The 24076-nt window shown below is 41.3% G+C and overlaps 2 protein-coding genes across 2 annotated transcripts; one reads left to right on the top strand and one right to left on the bottom strand.

The window, feature by feature from the left end:
- Positions 1–25: 25 nt before the first annotated feature.
- On the bottom strand, positions 26–3362 carry LOC101755440. Its single transcript, XM_004970997.2, has 2 exons — positions 2933–3362; positions 26–2102 (listed from the first exon to the last, which is right to left on the bottom strand). The coding sequence occupies exons 1-2, from the start codon at positions 3205–3207 to the stop codon at positions 728–730; spliced, it is 1650 nt and encodes a 549-aa protein (XP_004971054.1). The 5' UTR covers positions 3208–3362; the 3' UTR covers positions 26–727.
- Positions 3363–6574: 3212 nt separating this feature from the next.
- LOC101755033 (THO complex subunit 2) lies at positions 6575–23702 on the top strand. Its single transcript, XM_004970996.4, has 33 exons — positions 6575–6889; positions 6982–7110; positions 8126–8167; positions 8289–8348; positions 8454–8516; positions 8729–8809; positions 9843–9917; positions 10007–10054; positions 10149–10217; positions 10368–10501; positions 10956–11031; positions 11442–11632; positions 11918–11998; positions 12087–12282; positions 12684–12872; positions 12952–13032; positions 13122–13241; positions 14171–14230; positions 14432–14559; positions 14725–14821; positions 14901–15029; positions 15108–15211; positions 15418–15595; positions 15721–15872; positions 16535–17141; positions 17257–17361; positions 18502–18657; positions 18726–18806; positions 18903–18978; positions 19057–19325; positions 20025–21065; positions 21296–21588; positions 23048–23702. The coding sequence occupies exons 1-33, from the start codon at positions 6746–6748 to the stop codon at positions 23115–23117; spliced, it is 5325 nt and encodes a 1774-aa protein (XP_004971053.1). The 5' UTR covers positions 6575–6745; the 3' UTR covers positions 23118–23702.
- Positions 23703–24076: the final 374 nt, after the last annotated feature.

Below are 24076 nucleotides of genomic sequence, written 5' to 3'. Positions count from 1 at the left end.
GAACTGCAAACAGGAGAGGAGTAGAGGACCACAATGAACTCTGCCACATTATTCACCATAAATGCTATTTACATTGATGTAGTCTGGCACACTACCAACGCATTACGGACAATATTATCTACTCTAAAGCCTCAACTGCATTCAGATCTGTAGCCTGGTAAAAAAAAAAGCATTCAGATCTGTAGCAGTATCTGCTTCAAGTAGTAAAGTGAAAAGGGAAATAAAAACTCACTTGGTAGCCAAACCCTCAAACCTATTAAGACTCCTGATTTCAATTCAGGACATACACAGCACCGCAATGCCACAGCAAACAAAACGATTATAGTCCTCATGTCCATGGATAAAACAAAAAAAAAGAAACAAATATCATCATTAAACTGTTTAGTTAAAATCCGTAAGCTGAAGACTACAGTCTGTAACAGTTCTTATCCAGACATCCAGTCTACACACGAGGATAACAACACTTCACAGCGAGCTCACACATGATGCCCTCAACACATTTGATCTGTAATCTTTCTTCTTGTTTTCTGCCTTTTCTTTTCCTTTCTGTTTCTCTTTATTTATCCAAGCCATTCTGCGCATAGAGTCTCATATAGAGAGAAAGCAAGGAAGACAGCATCGACTTACAGATAAGCTTTGAGAAGGAAACATAGGAGCAGTAGATTCCCACCAAAACGGCAAATCTTTGTTCATCGTCACCACCCACAAATCCAGATGTGCAGAACCATCAAAACATCCATTTTGGGGAAGACTGAACAGCGCTCCGACGAGGCTTTGTGGGTTGTTGCTGTTCCATGGAATTCCTCTTCTTCATAGCTGAGGAGACCGTTGGGCTTAAATAGTCATGACTCCTCTGCGGCAGAGCGGTGTTCTGCGAGTGTGTCTTCCGCACAGGGATCAGTGTATGCTGCTTTCGCAAGGTTCCGTTTTGCATCGACGAGGTTCTTGGAGAGCTCCACCTGCTGTAGGTGACACAGCTCTGGCTCCTCCCCACATGCTTTTCCCTGGGGCTTGGAATGTTCCTGCTTTCCATGGTTTCAGCTGAGTACATTGTTTCCTCCTCGCTGCTATAATTATCTTGACCTCCATACTCCAGTATCTCAACAGGTGATGAGCTCGACTGCCCCTCACTGCTGCAATCCTCATGCCGAAGAGCTACTGGAGGGTCCCTACACTCAGCCTCACTGTTACGGTGCCATATCAGTCCTGATGGGAAACCATTGCCTTTCGATCGATTTTTTGGCCTGGATGTTTCGACATTGTTCTCATCGGAAAGCATTTGCTTCAGAGGCAGTGGTAGAAAGATAGTCTTTGGAGCCCTGGGCGGGAAGTTGATGTCCAAAAGTTGAACTGGTGCAGCATCCTTGTGAGCCTGGCAAGAACTTCGCCTTGGCGATTCATATATTTCTGGCGTCGCAATCCCTTGCTCGCTGCTAGTGCGCAGATCAACTAGAGGATTCGCTTCATGCGAGATCCTTGCGGTGGCTGAGCTTCCTGATGCCTGCTGATGTTTAGGCTTTGAACAAACAGAGGCATCATCATTCTCGTCGTCAGGCTTGAATACATGACGACGAGTGAATGAGGTGCTTGAGTGATCACTCCTGCTGGACATCAACCGAACAAGAGGTAACTTTGGCTTGCTAACCTCGTCCAAGTTGCCCTGCCAATGTTGATACAACCAATCGCAAACCACAGATATGGGGATCCCAAATTGCATTGGGTGGTCCTTCTTCCACGAATGTGATGAGGACGAGGATGCTGAGGATGATCTTGCAGCCGGAGAAGAGGCCAGCTTCATTGGGTCACAAATCATGAAAGCTAGGTTCCCTTGGGCATCAAAACCGGCAGACCCAGGGCACCATGTCATCCCATCTGTTGCGAGCTTTATGAGATTGTCTGTGCCAATAACTACCTTTCCCTCACCAATCACCAGTTCCTTTTTCCCCGTATGTCCCAGTAGGTACACAGCACTTCCATGATCTAGGCTTGGTTTGCAGCATGTTTTCAAATAGTGAGGTTGCTGACTCTGCAGATTTGAGTCGCCTTCTGTATAATCAAGACCCACTATTGTAAGGTCAAGAATTGAGCTTGTAATGAAGAATCTGTGCAAAAAGAAAATCATTTCAGACGAACATCAGGCTTGTTTCATAAACAACAAGTAATGGGAAGGCTATAATGTAGAATTTATTGAGGCAAAAAAAAAAGAATACAAATGTAATGTGCTCAGCTTTTCAGACCCAGTTTCTGACTGAGGAGCAAAGTTCATCTGAGGTGACATAAAATGCACAAACAGGGCGCTTTGAACTTTTCATGATCCAAGATTGCTGGTTGCTGACTTTTTTCCATCATGAACCACTTATCGCTTGTGGGTGTCATAACTCAAAAAATTTCTTGGATGCCCTCAAAAGACTTTCTCAGGAAGAAAAGAAACAAACTTTAAACAGTACTATACTCAGCAAAAACCACGAAAGGTCTATGCAAACCTTCTCCAAAATACCAGGGCCCATTGCTACAACTAAAAGGCACCATTTACACCGCCCATCTTTGTGGGCACCTGCTGGAGGTGTTGCTCATGGCGCTATCATTACATCGAAGATTGCTACTACTAACTACCCAACAGAAACCCCACAATTCAGAAGCAATTCCCTTTCCTGATCAGCCGCATTACGGCTAATCATGAGCACTAGCAACAGCTCGCCCACCACAACCGACGAATCCGCCGAATGCCGCCGCGTGGGTCTCCGCTCGCAGCGACTCGTCATGCTAGCTCGGCCGCAGGCGGAGCGGGCGGATCTCAGGCTAATCACACTGCAATCACTGCAAGAGCCAGATAACCAAAGCCTCCGATCCCACACAAGCACAAGCAATCGTAGACAAGTGCAGAGCGATCTTGGAAGGTGTCAGGTCAGGAGGTGGAAGAAGAGTTCCGCACCTGTGAGGCTCGAGTCGGGCGACGAGACGGCCGTGGACGAGCCGCGCCTCGGCGTCCTCGGCGGCGGCCGCCGAGGGCAGGTTGCCGTGCGTGGTGAGCAGCAGGTTCCGGTGGATCAGGAGCCCGCTCCCGCTGCCGTGCCCCTGCCCATTGATGGCCGCCAGCGCGGAGGCCCTCGCGGAGAAGATCGCCGCCTTGACCCGCTCCGACCGCCCCCCGTCGTCGCCGCCGCCGGAGCAGAAGCACCACCCCGCACCCTCCCTCCACACCCTCATTGCTCCCCTCCCGCGCTCCGAGCCGAGCCCAGCAGCTAGCTACCGTTGCAGCGGCGGCCCCACCGCTCCTCGCCGCATTCCTCTGCGCCGCGGCGGCTGCGGCGGAGTTGGTAGCCTCCCGTCCGCCTCGGCACGGCGGCTTCCACTGGCTGTTCCGTTTTGTTTTCTTCTCCATCGGGACTGAGGCTGGGTTCATTTTAAAGCTGCTGACCACACTGACACCTTCTGCGGCGGGGATCAGCCACACCTTGCAGACCCAGCCACACCCCATGACGTGTGGGTCCAATGTATCAGGATCCCCACATGTCGGTAGTAGGAGAGCGTGAGCGGGGAAGGCAGGGTTTAATTAGTGGGGCCTTAATTAGGGAGTGGCGCAGCGAGCTGCGGTTTCGTTTTCGGGTGGGAAGTAGCAGCAGGACTGCAGGAGGGAGGGAGCCTCCACCTCCGCTACGCGCACCGACAGGTTGTAACGGCGCGTGAGTGTGACAGGTGGGACCACGAGCGGCTCCCCGCGGCGCTGAGCGGTGGGGTCGTCGGCGAGTGCGTGGCTTCATCCGGTCACGCGACTGGTCGCGTCTGCGCCTCTCGGCGTAACATGCCCGTAATGATCAGACCATGATACTTGGCTGGTTATTAGCGCGAGGTCAGTCAGTTAGAGTTCTTCGGCAGATTAAATTAAATAAATAAATCACGCTGCCTAGCTAGATGCTCTCTTTTTGACACAAGGCTTCCATACAGATAAAATAAAAAAGGCTATACAAAAAATAACAGCAATGATAACTGGATCTATATTAGCTGCACAAAAACAAGTTTTCAGCATTAGAACATGACCGTATCTAGCTTAGCTTGGGCCTTGGAGTCTGCATGTGTTCATGCCATTTGCCATAATGCCATCCACTCGTAATACTGAGGCAACGCATGTTTGTACTTCAGTACTTGCAAACAAAGATGGCAGCATGGCACATGGAATTTGCAGGAAAAAAGGGGTTGTCCCCCGTGCCCTCCCAACGATGCACAGTTGTTTACCGGTGGCAGATCGAGCGCACAAACACACGAGGGGACCGAGACCAACCAGAGCGACGGAAGCTGCACGAACGCCGGCAAAGCGAGGTGCCGAGGTGGATTCGTCCCATGCAGGCAGCGGCCGTGCGCCTCTGCCCTGTAAAGAGGAAGCCGCTCGCGCACCCCAGATCTTTACCTGGCCGTCCCTGATCGCATTCAAAGTGGTTGCGTCGCTTTTTCTTCAGGATTGCTAGCTGTTAATCTCGTGAAGTAGCTGCAGGTCCAGTGGTAAATGGTAACTTAGCAAGTCTACATGCGGGCTCAGAGCAAGGCGTTGAGCCGTCTAGTGGTATGGTACGTGTACGTACGGGTACCTGTTGGAGACAAGAGGCAGTATATTGATAACTCGCAGGCGGCAGTAAAGCGTCGTGCTGCACGTCCGCAAGTACACAGGGTGCTTGAATAATCCCTCTCCTAGACAAGCCGGCTGCCCGTAATTTTTAACCAACGCAGGAGACTTGCATTCGTTTAAGGAGCACTGTCACGATACACCGAACACTACCGGCAGGCCAACAATAACAACACGGTACAAATATGTAGTACACGTACATACAATGGATTGGACATGGAGTTTGTAAGTGATCACGAGTAATTAGACGCTGACTGTATACGATCTGCACTTGCTCTCTTTCCTCATATTTGAAGGGGGAAAGGCCCAATTACTCCCCTCAAATATAACGAAAGGGCCAATAACCTCCTAAACTATATTTTGGTTTAGTTTACCTCCTAAATTATACTATTTGGTTCCATTTACACCTTAACATAATTTGTCTTTTTTATTTCTCCATGCACAGGTGGAGTCTTAAGTTCAAATTTTGCAAGATCATAAATTTTTATCATTATTTTGATAGGTAGGATATTAAATAATAAAATTTATTTTTAAGATAAAAAATATATATAACCTAATGATGAAAAATTCATAAAATATTTTTAATATAGATTACGATGTCCACTGCCACCCTTACAGAGTCTCAAATTAAAATTTGAACTTGTGCATGGAGAAATAAAAAAATAAATTGCATTATGTGTAAGTTGAACCAAATAGCATAGTTTAAGGGGTAAAACATAGTCCAAGGCCATCTTATCTGGCCATCCCTAATCGCATTCAAAGTGGTTGCGTCGCTTTTTCTTCAGGATTATGAACTAGTTGCAGGTCTAGTGGTAAGTGGTAACTTAGCAAGTCTACCATGTGGGCTCATGCAAAGCAACCTGTTGAACTGTCTAGTGTACGTGTATGTACGGTGTAGCCGTTGGAGACAAAAAACAATACATTGATAGCTCGCAGGCGGCAGTAAAGCGATGTACTATACGTACGCAAAGTATATGGGGTGCTTGAATAATCCCTCTCCTAGACCGCTCGGTTGCCCTTAATTTTTAACCAACGCAAGAGACTTGCATGCATTTCAGCTAATAAGGAGCGCTGCAATGAACAATGAACACTACCGACAAGCCAACAATGACAACACAAATACGTAGTACGCGTATGTACAACGGTTTGGATACAAAGTTTGTACCGTTTGTGATCACGAATCAGACACCGGCCGTATACGATCTGCACTCGATCTCTCTTTTCTTTCCCCATCTTTGAGGGATGATCTGCACTAGTACGATAGATAATAATACATGAACATGAACATGAGTGCCTTCCCCCTCACGAGAAAAAGCAAGAATGTGTGCGCATGACACGAGTTACGTTGCAATTGCAAACTTGCAATGATTTATTTGTGCCAATAATCTCAAGTCTCTGTTTTTTTTTCGAAGTCTTGGAAGAGAATGATCCAAGCGTTTGCATATGTATCTTCTTTTGTCTTTCTCTTGGGATGTTCGTGCTTGTGTTTGATTAGAGCCTTTATTCTTCTGTAACGTTCTTAAGCCAACCAACTTCAATACATTCAGGGAGTAGTATAAACTTATTTACTCCCTCTGTCCCAAATTACTATTCGTTTTTTGCTTTTCTAGATATAAACCTTTTAATATGCATCTAAATATATAGATATGTAGAAAAGTCAAAACGAATAGTAATTTGGGACGGAGGGGTAGTTTTTTAACAATTCTGAAAGCATATCATTAGCTACAATGCATTCTTTCGTGTAAATTCTATATACGTCCATTCTGATTCTGTCCTGTTGACGGCTTTGATCGCACAAGGCAGCCAACTTTATATTTGCACGCCTCCGTTTCGACCCATTTTCCGCATTCTTGCTCCGTTTACGCCTCTTCGGACCCCTAGAGTTTTCCGTGTTCATAACCGCAGAAGCCCAACCCAAACAAAAAAAAAAAAGAAGCACGGCATCGCGTTCTCGCACACACCCCGCCTCCGTCGCCGTCTTTCTCCCCTTCCCCATCTGGCCATCTCTCATCGCCAGCTCGCCACCACCCCACCACGGTCCTGCTCCTCCCCCTCTGACCTCGGCACCTCCCATGAAACCCTAATCCCCCCAAAACCCTGACCCCGACCAGCACCACCTCCGCCGCCATGTCGCCCCCTCTGCAGGCGCCCGACTACAAGCACATCACGGAGGAGTGCCTCCGCGAATGGAAGGGCCAGTCCGCTGGCGCCTTCCGGCTCCCCGATCCGATCCCCATGGCGCGCTTCCTCTACGAGCTCTGCTGGGCGATCGTAAGCTCCCGGCACTTCGGGCTGCTTCGTGGTTAGGTTTTGCTCAGCCCCGCTGGTCCTTCCGTGCTGATTGGGTGGGTTCGGCTGCGCAGGTGCGGGGCGACCTGCCGCCGCAGAAGAGCCGGGTCGCGCTGGATTCGGTGGTGTTCGTCGAGGAGGCACGGCGGGAGGAGGAGCTCGGCTCGGTGCTTGCTGATATCATCGCTCACCTTGGGCAGGATGTGAGTATGCGTAACTCGTGTTGCTGCCGTCTTGTGTTTAGTGGGTTCACTGGGTTGGTTGGTTCCGTGGTGCATGTTTAATTAGTCGAGTTTCTCAGTCTGGGATTGTGTTTCGGTGACTAGATGCGTGAGTATGAACTGAATTGGCCACTCTGCTGTGTGTGTATTGCTTGCTGTGGTAGCTAGGTTGACAATCTAGCTGACTTGTTTGGTATTTTGAACAACATCTCATTTGTATTGGATACGAGCATTAGCTCTGGGAGTACTTTTCTTTCATGTACACTAGTGTTGTGATAAAAAGTTTCAGCTGAAGTCGTAACATAAACAAATTGAATAATGCTGTTCTAGGTTAATATTTAAGCATGCTTTTTGGTAGATCAGAAATGAACCAGATAATTGTCAGGCAAATCTATTATGGCATGATCTAGTCAGCAGCCTTGTACACATGAATGTGCATTCTACTAGCAGTAGATAGCTTTTTTTGTTCAAGCGATCATGAGTCATTTAATGAACTTCAATGCTAACATGAGAAAGCTTTTTCAGATAATGAAGCATATCAAGGGTCAAAAGCTCATGTATATTTTTTTGTTTCTGGTTAGGTGATTACAAACTAAATACACATGGTGCTATCCTTTTCAGCATGATTTATCCAAGATTGTACTGTCTGAATACATAACAATTACAGATTAGCCTTGATTTGTCAGTAAGAAGTTCTGTTTCTGGCATTTCTTTGAACTAAAAGGTAGAAAGCAGAGATGGCACTGTATAAAATGCAAATGCTATTATGCATTGAGGCTCTTGCCATTTCCCACCATATCATCTAAATACTTCCTTGCCTCTATTTTGTTATTTATTTGCTGCAATTGGGGTATTGACTTTTGACCTATCGCTGTTTTTCTCAATATGATCTTTTCCACCTGTATTTTTTTTTGGGTAACATTTTCTCTTGTCGTGTCTCTATTTAGTGGGATTCCTCTTATAGTGTTTAGTCAAGCTGACTTGCTTCAACCTGCAGATTACAATCTCTGGTGAATATCGCAACCGTCTTGTTAAAATGGTAATAACCTAGGAATGACTTTTAATGCAAATGAACAATTCATACTTCTCGCTGTCTACTTTTCTTTTGATTCAATAATGTGGACCGGTCATTTATTTCTATTTCAATCCTCTTCCTTCAGACTAAGTCATTTGTCGAGTCCTCGATTACCGCACCTAGGCTTCTGCAAGAGCGATGCGAAGTGAGTATTGTTATTCTTTGTACTAGTGCACCGTATCTCTGTTGACATCAAGTTAAGATAAAAGCTGATACATGCTTTCTATTTCCTCCGCTCATGAATTTGAAGGAAGATTTCCTTTGGGAGGTTGAACAAAGTAAGCTGAAAGGCCAGGATTTAAAATCCAAGGAGGTATGCATAATGTACTAATTTGTCTATGTGTCATACACTTTGAATATTTTTAGGATTTCACAATCACGTCCTTTTATGCTGACATCTTTTTGTGGGGAACACACTGTTAATGACTTAATGCAGCGCTGTACTTCTACCTCACATTATTTGCTAATTTTTGTTTTATTTTAACATTCACTGTGTGGTTGATTGATGTTGGTTTTAAATAATAGGTTAGGGTCAACACACGGCTTCTTTACCAGCAAACTAAATTCAACCTCTTACGGGAGGAAAGCGAGGGCTATGCCAAGTTGGTATGTATATCTACTCCTCCTGACTTTTTCTGTTCCCCTTTTTTGTTCTTGTTGTGATTGTAGAGCTCAATTGGGTCATCCCTATAAAACATTGCTGGATGCACATCTATTTTATAAACTGGGATGTGGACTAGTTTAATGATCGAATGCCATGGTTTGCTATGAATAAAGATAGCCATAATCCCGTAGCTCGAATCATAGTCAATGGGTTTTGGACTAGTTTAATACTTGAATGCCATGGTTTGCTATGAATAAAGATAATCAAAATCCCGTACCTTGTATCATAGTCAATGGGTTTTGCTGCCATATGGCCTCGTGCATCTGGCTTGTCCTTGGCAGAAAGTCCATGCTCAGCTCTTGTGCTAGCCTGATCGAACTCCACTGCAGCACATGTTGCACTTCGAGTGCTGCAACTGGTCTAATCTTTCTCGTAGCCTGCTGTTGTGCCTAGTGACTCTTTTAAGGTGAGGAGGGGACTTTGAGAAGCCAAGAAAAATCCATATGTGAGAGTAAGAACTAAGAAGTAGTTTGTTAGGATGAGGTCAAAGTTTGATAATATATCAGTTTTATGGTTTTTTTCCCTTGAGTTTCTTAGAGATGACAGAGGTTGAATGAACCAAGCAACAACCTGAACAGTGTGCAAGCAAGTGCTCAGTAGGTGTCTGTTAAAGCAATAAAGCTCATCTTGATGCTTAATTGATGCTAAGGATTGGAATTTAATATCAAAATGGCTGGGAGCTATGAGTGTATAATTCTCAAAGCAACTGTTATAAATGCGTTTGATAAATTCTAGATGGCATATATTTTATCACTTTGGAAAGAAATGCTAAGTGTGACTATAATTAGAAATGCCGCATACTGTGTATATATGTATACCTTTTGTAGTTTGAGAATTACCTAAACGATTGTACTTTGCCACTGTCTGGGATTTCTTCTAGTCCTACTCTTCCTGTAGTTCCTGAAGGTTCTTTCGTGATGCTTATTAAAGTTTAGCTGTTTCTACCCTATTCATCTGTGTGTCTGGATCATTCAGGTGACACTCCTTTGTCAAGTTGGCTCAGATCTGGCTTGCCAGAATTCTTCTTCAGTTACAATCAGCATTATAAAGGTTGTCAGTAAGCCTTAATTCCCGTTGTGCTATATATATTTTTAAAGCTTTTTGTGCTACCGTGTAATAACATGTTGTTATTTTGTCAGTCATTGATCGGTCATTTTGATCTGGACCCAAATCGTGTATTCGACATTGTGAGTCTTCAATTGCTTTGGCACTGTTATCAAGTGTTGGATAGTATGTTATTGAAGTTTGTGTAATCTTGTTATTCTTGTTGCTACTTGCTAGGTGTTGGAGTGCTTTGAAGTCTATCCAGATAGTAACATCTTTCATCAGCTCATTCCTCTTTTTCCTAAGGTATTTGTTCTGTCATAACCAGTAGCCCATGATATTATAGTCATAATTCATGTACTATTTTTAGTCTTCTAACACATTGCTCACATTTAATGTCTGTTTCCACCACGTCAGTCCCCCCCCTTCAGTATCTTACAATTTCCTCTATTACAGTCCCATGCAGCTCAAATTTTGGGGTTCAAATTTCAGTACTATCAACGATTGGATGTCAACAGCCCTGTTCCATCTGGGCTTTTCAGAACAGCAGCTTTATTGGTCAAATCTGGTTTCATTGACCTTGATAATGTGTATGTTTCTTAACAGTCCTCACATCCCTCGAGAATTCATGATTGCTAACAGTCATTTTAGACATAATTATTCACATGCTTCTGTAATTTAAATGATTATCTGATTATGTTTTTATTTTGTCCTGTGAGGTCTGCTAGCTTTGATCTGTCTAAGGTGTAACCAACTGAAAATGATGTTTATCTTAAATTTTTTATCCTGCTGTGGTGGCCGTTTCTTAGTTTCTCAATTTGCTATTTTTTTCAGTATTATTAGATGTGTATCAGTTCATTTTCCGCAAGTTGTGGCAAACATAGCTGTGCTGAACCAAAGGAAACTCACATGAATATGATTCCGCTGATTGTAGTCTTTATGCTTTTGCTTTATGTTGTATAATATAGCCTGATTGCTGCCAGATCTATTATTGTTGATTACCCTTCTCAAATGGTTATGCTTCACGATTTTTTTTTGTTTCAGCTATTCTCACTTGCTTCCAAATGATGATGAGGCATTTGAGCATTTTGATTCTTTCAGTTCAAGAAGAATTGATGAGGTTGGTATCCCTTTAACTTGTAGAAAGTCTATGCAACTAAGGAGAGTGTCTATGTTATGTTTGTTGCATACGATTTAGCATGAAAGGGAGTGACAAAGAAAAGGTTCAGGGAGGGAAATGTTACGAAGTTTCTGGAACTTATTGCTTTATGTACTATATAGCCATCCCTTTTGGTAACTCCATGGTTTTGTTATACATTTTTGGGTAACTACATGTACTATGTTATCCTTTCGCACTAATAAAAAACAGAAGGAGCATTATTCCTTTGTTTCTTAACTGGAACTGTTTCTAATTCCACGCATGAATTTGTTCTTGCATTACCACTATGGTTGTATTGTTTCCTTTTTAAGTTTAATTGGACTGATTGAAGCTTTGACTGACGAGCTTACTCCTCTTTTTCTTGACTGCAGGCTAATAGAATTGGCAAAATCAATCTTGCTGCTACTGGAAAGGACCTTATGGATGATGAGAAGCAAGAAATCACTATCGATTTGTACACAGCGTTGGAGATGGAAAATGATACAGTTGGGGAGCGAGCACCTGAGATGGAAAAGAACCAGAAACTTGGGCTTCTTCTTGGTTTTCTCTCTGTGCATGACTGGTAATATACATTTGTTCCATCATTTTTACTTGCTGTATAATTGAGCATGTTGAAATGTATTACTATTAGTTTATTCATAGATTGCAACCACATTTCTGCAGTAAATGCACTAGTAGTATATTGAAAAAGCACAACTACTCTTTACTCACATTTCTGCAGTAAATGCACTAGTATTGGTTTATCTGTAGTGTGAGGATATTGAAAAGCAATTTTTAGCATAGCCTTGGGACACAAGGTGGTTGTTGTTGTAAGTATAACTGATTTCCCCCCTCTGTTCTTTCTCAGGTACCATGCACAAGTACTCTTTGAGCGTCTTGCACACCTAAATCCTGTTGAGCATATTGAAATTTGTGATGGATTATTCAGGTTTGTTGTATTTCTTTTGTTCCAATGATTATATTTCTTGATTTTACGCAGTTTAATTTATATTTATCTCTATTTTTTCTTTACGCAGAATGATTGAAAAGGCAATGTCTTCAGCCTATGATGTAGTTTGTCAACTGTATTACTACTTACCTCCTAAGAATGGTGCTGACCAGACCGACACATCTGCCCTGTCCTTAAGTTCATTTGATCTACCAAAAGAGTTTTTCCAAATGCTCACCGCTTGTGGACCATATCTTCATCGCGATACTCAATTACTTCAAAAGGTAACTTAAATCTTTCTAGCATTGCCATCGCTGCATTGCTGCTGCCATCTTTATATAACTGATAGTTTTGTTCAGTGTACTGATGTCATATATTATTGACTTGTGGCATTCTAATTCTTACAGAAGCACCAGAGTAGGAGCATTTGCATTGCATCTATTTATCATAAGTCGTAACTAGAATATCACTGTCATTGCCAACTTGTAACAAATCAGCAGTCGAGTTTTGCAGCCTAACAGCACATAATGTTAATTTTGTTAGTGTTCAAAGCTCTGAGTAGGTTGCGCTATGAAATATCTTTGCTTGGAAGTTGCAAATGTCCAGTTCCATATGGATTTTCTAGTAGCAAAAGCTGTTGGACATTATCTACTTAGTGATCCATCGTTCATGTTTACCTTTCCAGGTTTGCAGAGTATTAAAAGCATACTACCACTCATCAAAAGAGTCAACCCGTGCCACAAGTGTAGTTTCACCAGAATTTCGGATTGAAGAGGCACTTGGGTCATGCTTGCTTCCTTCGTTGCAGCTCATCCCTGCTAATCCTGCTGTTGATATGGAGATATGGGGGGTTCTTTCCCTTCTTCCTTATGAGGTTTGTCATATCATATAGGTTTTTTACCACTCTATTAATGTATTAGCAGTTTAGTATCTTGACTTTCCTTAGTTTCCAGACCCGCTATCGTCTGTATGGTGAATGGGAGAAGGAGACTGAACAAAACCCAATTGTCCTTGCTGCAAGGCAAACTGCAAAGGTCATCTTTTTAACTGTCTAATGTTTTTTTTCTAATCTATCACTTAATCCATTTTAAATTCACATACATCCTTCTTTTTAATATATCAGCTGGACACCAGAAGGCTCCTAAAACGGCTGGCTAAGGAAAACCTGAAGCCGCTAGGCCGAATGGTTGCTAAACTTGCTCATGCAAATCCTATGACTGTGCTCCGGACAATTGTCCAACAGGTACATGCAACCGAAGCTGTGTGCATGTAATCGCTGTTTTTATTTATTTTTTTGGTAGGGTGGGGTGAGTGTGTGGGGGTCTCTGTGTGTGTGTGTGTGTGGGGGGGGGGGGGGTCATGTGCTGCAGGTATATCCAAACGTTCTATTTCCTTGGGAAACCTGAACCATCATACTTTTTCCTAGTAACTGTTACGTCATAAACGAACATATTTACCTCAGCAATGCCAAGTCACCTCCAGGTAATTGTCCCTTGTTCCAATTGACAATGGGATAATTACCATCGTGAGGAATACAAGGCAGGGAAGGTTCTGGATGTTAGAGTATATTTGGTAGTATAGGAAATATCTCGGGGAGGCTTCTTGCCCCCCGAAGTCTTGTACTCCTATATATTCGCCCTCGAGCGTCAATGCAAAACAACACACGATTTGTACGCAATCTATCCTGCCTACAGTGACATTCGTGAGTAAGACTGCAGATGGAATGCAAAGTTTATTGGAGATTAAGACTATTCACTCTTCTTCTTGATTCATTGTGGATAGCATTTGGGAGGATAGCTATACCTTTTATACGGGTGACGAGATAACATCTGACTTCTGGAAACTTCTCTGTAATATGCGCAATATAGACACTACCAACAAGAAAATTACCTACTCTTCTCTCTAATTTTAAATTAACCTTGCACTTGTGGGCACTGCAAATCAAGCATTGTTGTTCGTGGAGAATTGCAGAGCAAGGACACAGTTAGGGTTTCTAGATTGTAATATTTATTATTTTATTTTTTCTTAAGTGCTGAAATAATGGTTAACTTGCAATCCATATGTTCTGGAACATAATTTATAGTCATCCCTTGAGTTGTTTTGACTGTCTTGTGTCTTCAATTCTCTGTGCACTTTACCGATGTGTTTACAGTTGCATGCCAAAATTTGCAGGTCGAAGCATACAGGGATATGATCACGCCAGTTGTGGATGCTTTTAAGTACTTGACTCAGGTAGTACCCGTTATTTTGATTTATGTATCATGCTATGTTTATAGTAACCAAACACTTGTTTGGTATTCTATTGTTTAATTGTATTATTGCATGATTTATGAATGTACCTGTGCCCTTTTACTGTATCAGCTGCAATTAATTCGACATGCCTTTGGATTGTCATCTGTTTTACTCAGAGCATTGTTCTATCGAAATTTACAGCTGGAGTATGACATCTTGCAATATATTGTAATTGAACGCTTGGCTCAAGGTGGTCGTGCGAAACTCAAAGACAATGGCCTTAATCTGTCAGATTGGCTTCAATGTCTTGCATCTTTTTGGGGCCACCTGTATGTACCTTTTCACTTCAAGCTGTTATTACTTTCTGGCATCCTACATATGATTTTGCTTTGTCGCATTTGATTACTCTTGGCTACTTTACATTCACGGGTTAGCCTATTCAGTTTTGGGGTTTATAATTGCTGTAACTGTTTTGGTTTAATTCATTTTTACAGGTGCAAGAAGCATAATGCTGTGGAACTGAGAAGCCTTTTGCAGTACCTTGTTAATCAACTAAAGAAGGGTGTGGGCATAGAACTTGTTGTCCTGGAGGTCTGTTGTCTGCCCCTTTTAAGCCTCTTCTTGCCTTTGACTTGTACGGTTCTGAAGCCTAACATAATTATTCACGCAGGAGCTCATTCAGCAAATGGCGAATGTGCAATACACTGAGAACATGACGGAGGAACAAGTTGATGCTATGGCAGGAAGTGAGACTTTGCGGCAGCAAGCTTCACTATTTGGAGCGACAAGGAACTATAAGGTTGTGAGGAACATGCTTCTTTCTCAGTAGCATATTAAGGTCAACTTTTTTTTTACTGAAAATTGAATTGTTTTGTAGGTATTGAGTAAGTCTACAAACAGGTTGAGGGATTCATTGCTTCCAAAAGAAGAGCCCAAACTTGCAGTTCCTTTGTTACTGCTTATTGCTCAGCACCGATCCAAGTAAGATTTTTATTAATAAACTTTATGTCTACAATTTTCTGCTGTAGTCCTCTTCACAGTAATGCTTTGTTGGCTTGTGCTCAAGTTGTTTTAGTTTCCTTCTGGTTTCCTGACGAAAATTTATGTGTTTGCAATAGATCCTGTCATATCTAATTCTAGCTTTTTGCACCAATTTTAAATCTTGATAACATCGTTTTTATTCTCAGGATCATAATAAATGCAGATGCTACATATATTAAAATGGTCAGTGAGCAGTTTGATAGATGCCATGGAATACTTCTTCAGTATGTTGAGTTTCTTTCAAGTGCTGTAACTCCAATCGCCTATGCTCAACTAATACCACCTTTGCAAGATCTGGTTCACAAATACCACATTGAGCCAGAGGTAGCTCCTACCATCTCTGCTACCTTGCTTACTTTTATTATTGGTTGTGGGTTTGGGTGGTGCTACTTGTTTCTGTGCTGTTCTTCCATGTTGGTAAACATAGTGGTATTTATCTTTAAATCCAGGTTGCTTTCCTTATATACCGCCCGGTGATGCGGCTTTTTAAGAGCACTAGTGGAGGTGACACCTGTTGGCCTCTTGATGATAACGAGGAAGGAGAATCTGTATCATCTGATGATCTTATCTTGCATCCTGACTTGTCTCAGGAACCGATCATGTAAGTCTTCCATGATTAATTTGACTTTTTTTTATCAGTATGGCAGTATGCATGTTTCTCATTACATGTTAGTTGGTTTGATGGAGATGATATAGTTGTAGTATAATATAATCCCTGAACACCCTGTAACCTGGATTAATCTGTGCCCTTATTTTATTTCTTCATCTTGTCTATCTATTCATCTAAATTATTTCTTTTCTCCTTTAATCGTCAATTTCCATTTTTGACTCCAATATTATGGGAATTGCGGTGCTATCGTTTTTTTTGAAGAAGACTTACAAAGCAAGCTAATTGTTCCTATTTTCCTCCACCATTCGTTATCTAAATTCACAACTGTTGAACTTCTCAAATGAAGGCTTGAATGAACTCCTCCACCATTGGTTCACCTGTATTTAAATGTTAGTGGCGTTTCTTTGCTGGTTGCGGTATTTCTAACCTGGAGGATCTTTCTGTGCATTTCTCATGTGGTTTTTTTCTTGGCTTAATAATCCACTTGAAAGATCTGTAATTTCAGATTTAGAGATAATTAACTTGGGAATATTGATTAGCTCAATGTGTAGAGTTTAGAAATTCAATACATGTTTGTTGAAGATCTGCCCAGGTACCTGACAAGTATTTAAAGTTCTCCACTCATGTTTTTTCTGTATTCTGTTTTGCTACAGGTGGTCAGATCTTATTAACACAGTCAGGTCAATTCTGCCAGCAAAAGCTTGGAACAGTCTTTCACCAGATTTATATGCTACTTTCTGGGGCTTAACGCTCTATGATCTTCACTTCCCAAAAGACCGTTACGATACAGAAATCAAGAAGCTGCATGACAATCTCAAACAATTGGAGGACAGCTCAGATAACTCTAGCATTGCAATTTCAAGACGTAAGAAGGACAAGGAGAGAATCCAAGATTTACTTGACAAACTGAATAGTGAATCTCAGAAGCACCAACAGCACATTGCATCTGTGGTCCAAAGGCTAGCCCGTGAAAAGGATAAGTGGTTGAGTTCCAGTCCAGATGCACTGAAGATCAACATGGAGTTCCTACAGCGCTGCATATTCCCACGCTGTGTTTTTAGTACGCAGGATGCCGTATATTGTGCTACGTTTGTCCAAACACTACACTCACTTGGGACTCCATTCTTTAACACAGTCAATCATATTGATGTCCTCGTCTGTAAGACCCTTCAGCCAATGATATGCTGTTGCACAGAATTTGAAGCTGGCAGGCTTGGAAGGTTTTTTCACGATACATTAAAGATGGCCTACTATTGGAAGGTATTCTAACCCTTGAGGTTTACCACACATTTATTATTGTTGTATTCATTGTATTATGGAGTCTTGGTTATTGTTTTTTAACACTTCTTAATTGTTTTCCTTCAACACCTCGCAGAGCGATGAATCTGTGTATGAGCGTGAATGTGTAAACAAACCAGGTTTTGCTGTATACTTCAGATACCCTAACAGCCAGCGTGTATCTTATAGTCAGTTTGTTCGGGTAGGTTTTATCCATCCTTAAAGTTATATTTACTGCTGCTTGAAATTCTTTTCGTGTACATTCTATCATTTATCGTGTAATAAATGAAAAAAAAAGTAGTCATGTAGACCTTTGTTTTATGCTTCAATCACAGTTGTTTAGAAGAAATGCCTCTATAAGAGTATATTGTTATGGATACTCCAATTCTGTAATTGTGACAGTTCCCAAAAGTTCTCAGTGTGGTCTAAATAGGGTCCACATTGAGGGACACTGTTGTATTGTTGAGATGGACATGTTTTTCTTCTCTCATCAATCCACAGATGGCTTGCGGAGTTTACTAGGAGACAATTGAAAAATTAACCCATTGTAGGGATTGGCTATTAAGTCATCTCGTCTTTAGGATTATGTGGAGGTTAACAGGAGACCTGGTACATGCCCTTGGATGTGGTTTTGATGCATCGTTTTTTGACAGACCAGAGCGTGTATGCTCATGATTATGCAAAGGTTCCTTGAAAATTTGGGAAGTTCCTATGTCTTAGAAATACGGCCTCCACAAATCCACCTGCCTTTGGTGCATCAAGCCCTTTGTCTGATGTCTCGTGGGGGGTGCTATTGTGTTAACACTCGAGACTCACCTAATGTCATATATACAAAAAATAATAATTTGCTTATCAAAATTCCAGAATTTAGGAAAGCAAAGTTATTCTGTTAATTATACGAAGTGCTTTCGGTTAATAGTTGTTTGTTACTTGTACTATTGTCATCAAATGAAAAACAATCAGAACCTGTATGCGGCTGTCTCGTGTTCAAGACAAGCTGGATTGCTCAATTAGAGTTTGAATGTGTGGGGTATTGAAGAGGCGGAACTTATACATCGAATTAGTATGTTTTAGTATCTGCCATTCTCTGTATGTATATTTGGTCATGCTCACGGCCACATTTTTACTAGTGGAGCTTCTGTTGTCCTAATTCATGATATTAATTCAATGTATTTGAAATACCCATTGGTATTATTATATTTTTGGTATCATGCACCCTTTTATATTTTGGTTTTGACTCGAAAATTTAGGAAAAATGTTATACCTGATTCTGTTATTCACTGTATCGACACTGTGTGGTTTTCTTCATTTTTATTATTTTGTACTTTTGTATTTTTGAAAGGTTCATTGGAAGTGGAGTTCAAGAATCACCAAGGTGCTTAACCAATGCATGGAATCAAAAGAATACATGGAAATCCGGAATGCCCTAATTGTGCTTACAAAGATTTCCAGTGTCTTTCCTGTAATTCGTAAAAGTGGGGTCAATCTTGAGAAACGGGTAAGCCCCTTACCAGTTATTGCTTATGTTATGCTGCTGGTATATTTCTCACCAACCTTTTTAATCAGGTGGCTAAACTTAAAGGGGATGAAAGAGAAGATCTTAAAGTTCTTGCTACTGGTGTAGCTGCTGCTTTGGCTGCTCGCAAGGTAAGTTCGACAATGCTCCTAATTAGTGTTTTCCCCATCCAGTAGGAGACATCTATTTATATACAACACAGACAAGCTAAATGCTCTAATGTGCAGAGTTCTTGGCTATCTGAAGAAGAGTTTGGCATGGGCCACATTGATCTGAAGCCAGCAACAGCAAGATCTGCACATGGTATATTTAAACTTATGAAGTTGTTATCTTTAAGTTTTGTGATTAGATTGAGCATTATTAATCTTTGAATCTCCTCAGGAAACCAGTCCACAGATCCCTCGATGGCAAAAGATCAAAATGCCCGTGCAAAGTCTATAGAGAGTAGGCATGAAAAGTCAGAAGCTGCTATGAAGCCTGATGTTCAACAAAAGAAGAGCTCTGTGTCTGCAAATGGATCTGATAATCAAATACCATCTTCCTCCATACAAGGAAAATCTTCAGGGACTGTACGTGTGGCTGATGAACCTCCAAAACCTGTATCTGATGAGGGGGTTAAGGTTTCTGCGAGGCCTACTTCAGAATCTGAGGTATCTCCCAGAGTTTATATTTTGTTAATTTGTATGGTCATCACACTTGAATTCGATCGAAAAGGAAACAAAAACATAAGAATATTTTGCAGACACTCCACTAAATATAGGCTGGTTTTCATTTGGATTATGCATCTTTATGACTTCATCATTATGTAGCTCTGGTTAATCCATATGGAACTTTCACTAGTACTCAGAAATTTTTAAAGTGACTAAATGAATCAATGGCAACCTATATTTAGAGTGAGTAGTAAATTCTTTCTCGCTCCATAATTTGATGTGATGATTTTTTAATATTTATTCAAAAGCTAGCTTGCCTATTCTTTATCCTTTATATTTTCATGGAACACTGCCCAAATCTTGAGGGCTATTTAGATTTTGACATTTGGTACTCAATGTTATAACAATTGCAGCAAAGCTAACTAAATATGTCTAAAATGGAAACAGTTTGGGTTCTCTTATAGTTTTAGGTAACAGCTGGCTAAACTAAGTTAAGGGGGAGGTGAGGTTGCTTCGCAACTCATTATAGAATTATTGAATTCCACATGGACATAACTGTCCAGAAAAGTAAGCATTTTATAAGCATCATTCTTTCAAATGAAAAAAAAGGACTAATCATTATGCCTGAAGGCATCAGTTAGCAATGTTGAGTTGGACATGAGTTGTTGGAATTTATTTCAGTTATTCTTTTCTAAACAGACAAGGGTGCCACAAAAGCGTGCTGCACACAGCACTGGGAAGATATTGAAGCATGATGTGGCAAAGGAAGATGCAAAAACTGGAAAATCTTCCAGCCGGAATGTAAATCAACAAGCTTCAACCGCTCCTGTTGACAGAGAACCTTTGTCTCAGGCAGCCGATTTTGTCCAAGATACCAATTCCACTAGTAGCAATGGTAACTTGCATCCAGCGCCGCGAAAGGTTTCATCCTCCTCCCAAAGAAATGCAGCGTTAAATGGAGCAGCTAATCCCTCTGGTGAGGCTAATGAGCTGACTGACTCTACTTTGAGACAGCAAAAAAGACTTGCTCCAGCTGAGGAACAGGATAGGTCAAGTAAGCGAAGGAAAGGAGAAACTGAACCCCGAGACAGTGATTTGAGTGAACACCATGTAGACAAGGAAAAGAGTTTGGACTCACGTGCCGTTGATAAGTTTCGTTCAGTAGATCATGAGAAGAGTACTAATGAGGAACAAAACTTAAGTAGGGCAGAAAAAATAAGAGAGAAATTTGATGATAAATATGACAGAGATCCAAGAGAAAAATTAGATCGAGCTGAAAGGCGCCGTGGGGAAGATGCCATTGACAGATCAACAGATAGATTATCAGATAGGAGAGAACGTTCTATTGAAAGGATGCAAGATAGAGTTACAGATAAAGCTCCTGAAAAAGGAAGAGAGGATAGAAATAAGGATGAGAGGAATAAAGGTAAATATGCTGAACCTTCAGTTGACCGGACACATTCTACTGATGAAAGGTTCCGAGGGCAAAGTTTGCCACCACCTCCACCACTTCCCACAAGTTTTGTACCCCAATCAGTTGGTGCCAACCGAAGAGAAGAAGATGCTGACCGAAGGGGTGGGAGCGCCAGGCATATACAAAGGTCATCTCCCAGGCGCGATGAGAAAGAAAGGAGGCAGTCAGAGGAGAATGCTTCGTCATTTCAGGATGATGGAAAGCACAGAAGGGAAGAGGATCTTCGTGATAGAAAGCGTGAAGATAGGGATGTTCCGTCAAACAAGGTAAAAAATGTCCTTTGCCAGTTTACTTCCTCTTCCATCTGGTGTGTGACTACTGTGTGCTCTTTGTTTTGGTTGCATCAGTATGTATTTTGTTTTGTGCTCAATGCTTGTTATCTGCAGTTTGAGAGCTGAAGAACCTAGTGTTGTAATTTCACATATGCTGACTTGTGGATTGTTGTTACTTGAAGAACCACATGTTTGACTTATTGAGTCCTTTGTTGATTGTGTAGGTAGATGACAGAGATAGGGAAAAAGGGACTACTACGAAGGAAGACAGCGACCCTAGTAGCGCTTCCAAACGAAGAAAGGTTAAGCGAGAACAGCCTTCTTTAGAAGCTGGGGAATACGCACCTTCTGCTCCACAGCTTCCTTCCCATGGAACTGGCAGCTCACAATTGTCTGATGTACGAGAACGAGAAAGAAAAGGTGTAATTTCACAGCATCGTAGTTCGCACACTGATGACCTTCCTAGGACGCATGGCAAGGATACGACAAGCAAGCCAAGTCGTCGAGAGGCTGAACAGTGAGTTCAATGAAGAATAATTTCTTGTTGAAATATGCATTGCACAGTTTCCAACAGTTTGCTCACTTGTTTTCAGTTGTTCTAATTACATTTTCACAGAAGTTCTGATATTCTGCACAGAAACTAAAGCGCTTTATGTAAATCTAGGATGTTATTTTTCCTTCGAAATAAGGGTAACTAAAAATAACTTGGGGCTTGAACTTTACGGAAATCAATGACAATACTCGCTCCAGTCAGAGACAAGTGGCTTTTTTGCGTTGCATAGAGTCATATTATCTAGTATGTTTTGAACATTTGAAACTGATATGTCCCCAAAAAAGTAGTTACGTCATATTATAATTTTCTATATTTACAAATATATTACAATTGACATCAGTGGTCAAAGTTACATTTTGGGACCTTGTTCTCCAAATCGACTTGAACTAAACTTTAGGAAATGTTTGGATGAGACATGCTTTATAAAAGTGTGATCATGCATAGCTGATTTTGTTTATCATTTGTAGTTAGAGCTTGTCATGCTTGTCTTACTAATACGGACATAAGCGAACTTCATTTTCTCGTGGTTGAAAACCATGTTATAGTAAAATTGCGGAGCTAAAATCCTCCACGAGATTTGTCTAAAGCCATAAACTTATCACCCGTGTCAAAGTCCCAAACGTGCGTTGTACTTGATGCTAAACAATGCCTCATCCAAAATCTTCCATATACAGCACATGTGTGCCCCACTGCCCCCATCTTCCATTAATCAAACTAGATGTAATCTACATTCTCTGGAATTACATGTCAATACATGATATAGTGTCCAGTTATCTATCATGACTTCGCCCTGCTAATAAGCTCGTATAGTCCCATAGCAGATGGAAATAATATCTTGGACTAAAATGATACATATTTAACCAAATGTTGTTTGGTAAAGTAGTTTTGTACAAGGGATCATCTTATCTAAATGGTTGAACTATAAAAAATTGCCAATATTCCATCTACGATGACAATGTAAGTGGGGCCTAGTACAGTAGCCCTGCATATCGCGCGAGCTTGGTGGTGTTTTTGGCAACCCTGTCTTTGTCCGTACTTGGTATGGAAGCAAATCCCCCTGCATGCTTTTTGTATTAATTAGTTCTACCTGAAATTGTGGAGATAATTTCTAACAGAATGAAAATTTTAATCTTCATCCTGGCTCTGGCTCATACGCTGGAATCATTTTTAATAAATTTGTAACATCTATGTAAATTAAAGGGAAATAACAGGCGAGTCAGTGGTTCAGATTTATTTCTCCGTATGGCTCTAGCATCAAAGAATTTGTTTTGAAGCGTTTTATGATTGCCAGTGCTGTCCACTTGCAAATATGTGTGCAGTATTTACTATTTAATGATCATTTGAAACTTTTGTGAATATCAAATCCATTTGTTATGCTTGGCATTCTCTTTTCTCTAATGAACCGAATTTGGTTTAAATGCAGAATGCATGATAGGGAATGGGAAGAGGAAAAGCGGCCAAGAACTGAAACAAAAAGGAAGCATCGGAAATAGCTGAGCAATGCTGATACGGATTCAGTCGAACATCATAAACTTCCTCGAAGCACAGTAGCAGATAAATTTCATGTTTTCTAGTATTGAGAAAACATGTTTCATCATAACTAAGCAGATAGATTAAGAATATCCTGCTGGCGCCAGTTAGGGAGATGTGGAGCTAATCAGCTTAAGATGACCATAAAGTCTTTCATGTCCAGTACTGCAAATAGAAGCACGCCAATGCAGAATTTAACTTATGGAGATGGGCCATGTTTAGCTTCATACATTTTATGGTGTAAACAATGTGGAAGGTGAAGAAAATACATGTGGGCAGCTTACAGTTTTTTTGTACTGTGAACATAGATGATTGGCTCACCGTCCGGCTATTTTGTATTTTATTACTAACTGCTAACATGTTTGGTGTAGGAAGCATATGGATCACCATTTTTTGCACGGTCTAGGATTAAATGTTAGGGAGGCAGCATGATTGAAATGTACATATTGTGGTCGGAAATTTTGCTTAGATGTTTTTTTTTCTGTTTTATCAATGTTTAGATGTTTTGCTACTCTTAGCGTAAAGCGTAATGTGCTGGTTTCTTTTCATGGTTCTGAGCATGTTGGGATGAATCGAGCACGGATGGCTTCTTGTCGTTTGTCCTTGTGTTTTGATTATTCTGTCTCCGAACGCACGGAGAAGATTGAGATTTGATTATTCTGTCTCGAACTTACGGAGAAGATTGTTTTTTTTTAAACAGTAGGATCTTGTGTAGGAACGGGGGAAGATTCATCATGTTCGTTAACAGGTAATAGTGCAGAACTAGATTTCTTTTAATTTACCTAGCTTAGCTTGTAAATTGGGCGATTAGCAAATTTCTTCTGAATTTTTACATATGATGCTATGAAGATGTGTCGAATCTATCTATGAGATAGATAGCTGGGTGATGCCATCAGGGACTGCGCAGTATTTTCAAGTTTGA

This window comes from Setaria italica, chromosome V (assembly GCF_000263155.2).
Source record: "Setaria italica strain Yugu1 chromosome V, Setaria_italica_v2.0, whole genome shotgun sequence".
Lineage (NCBI taxonomy): Eukaryota > Viridiplantae > Streptophyta > Magnoliopsida > Poales > Poaceae > Setaria > Setaria italica.
This window is presented reverse-complemented; position numbering and strand designations above follow the sequence as displayed.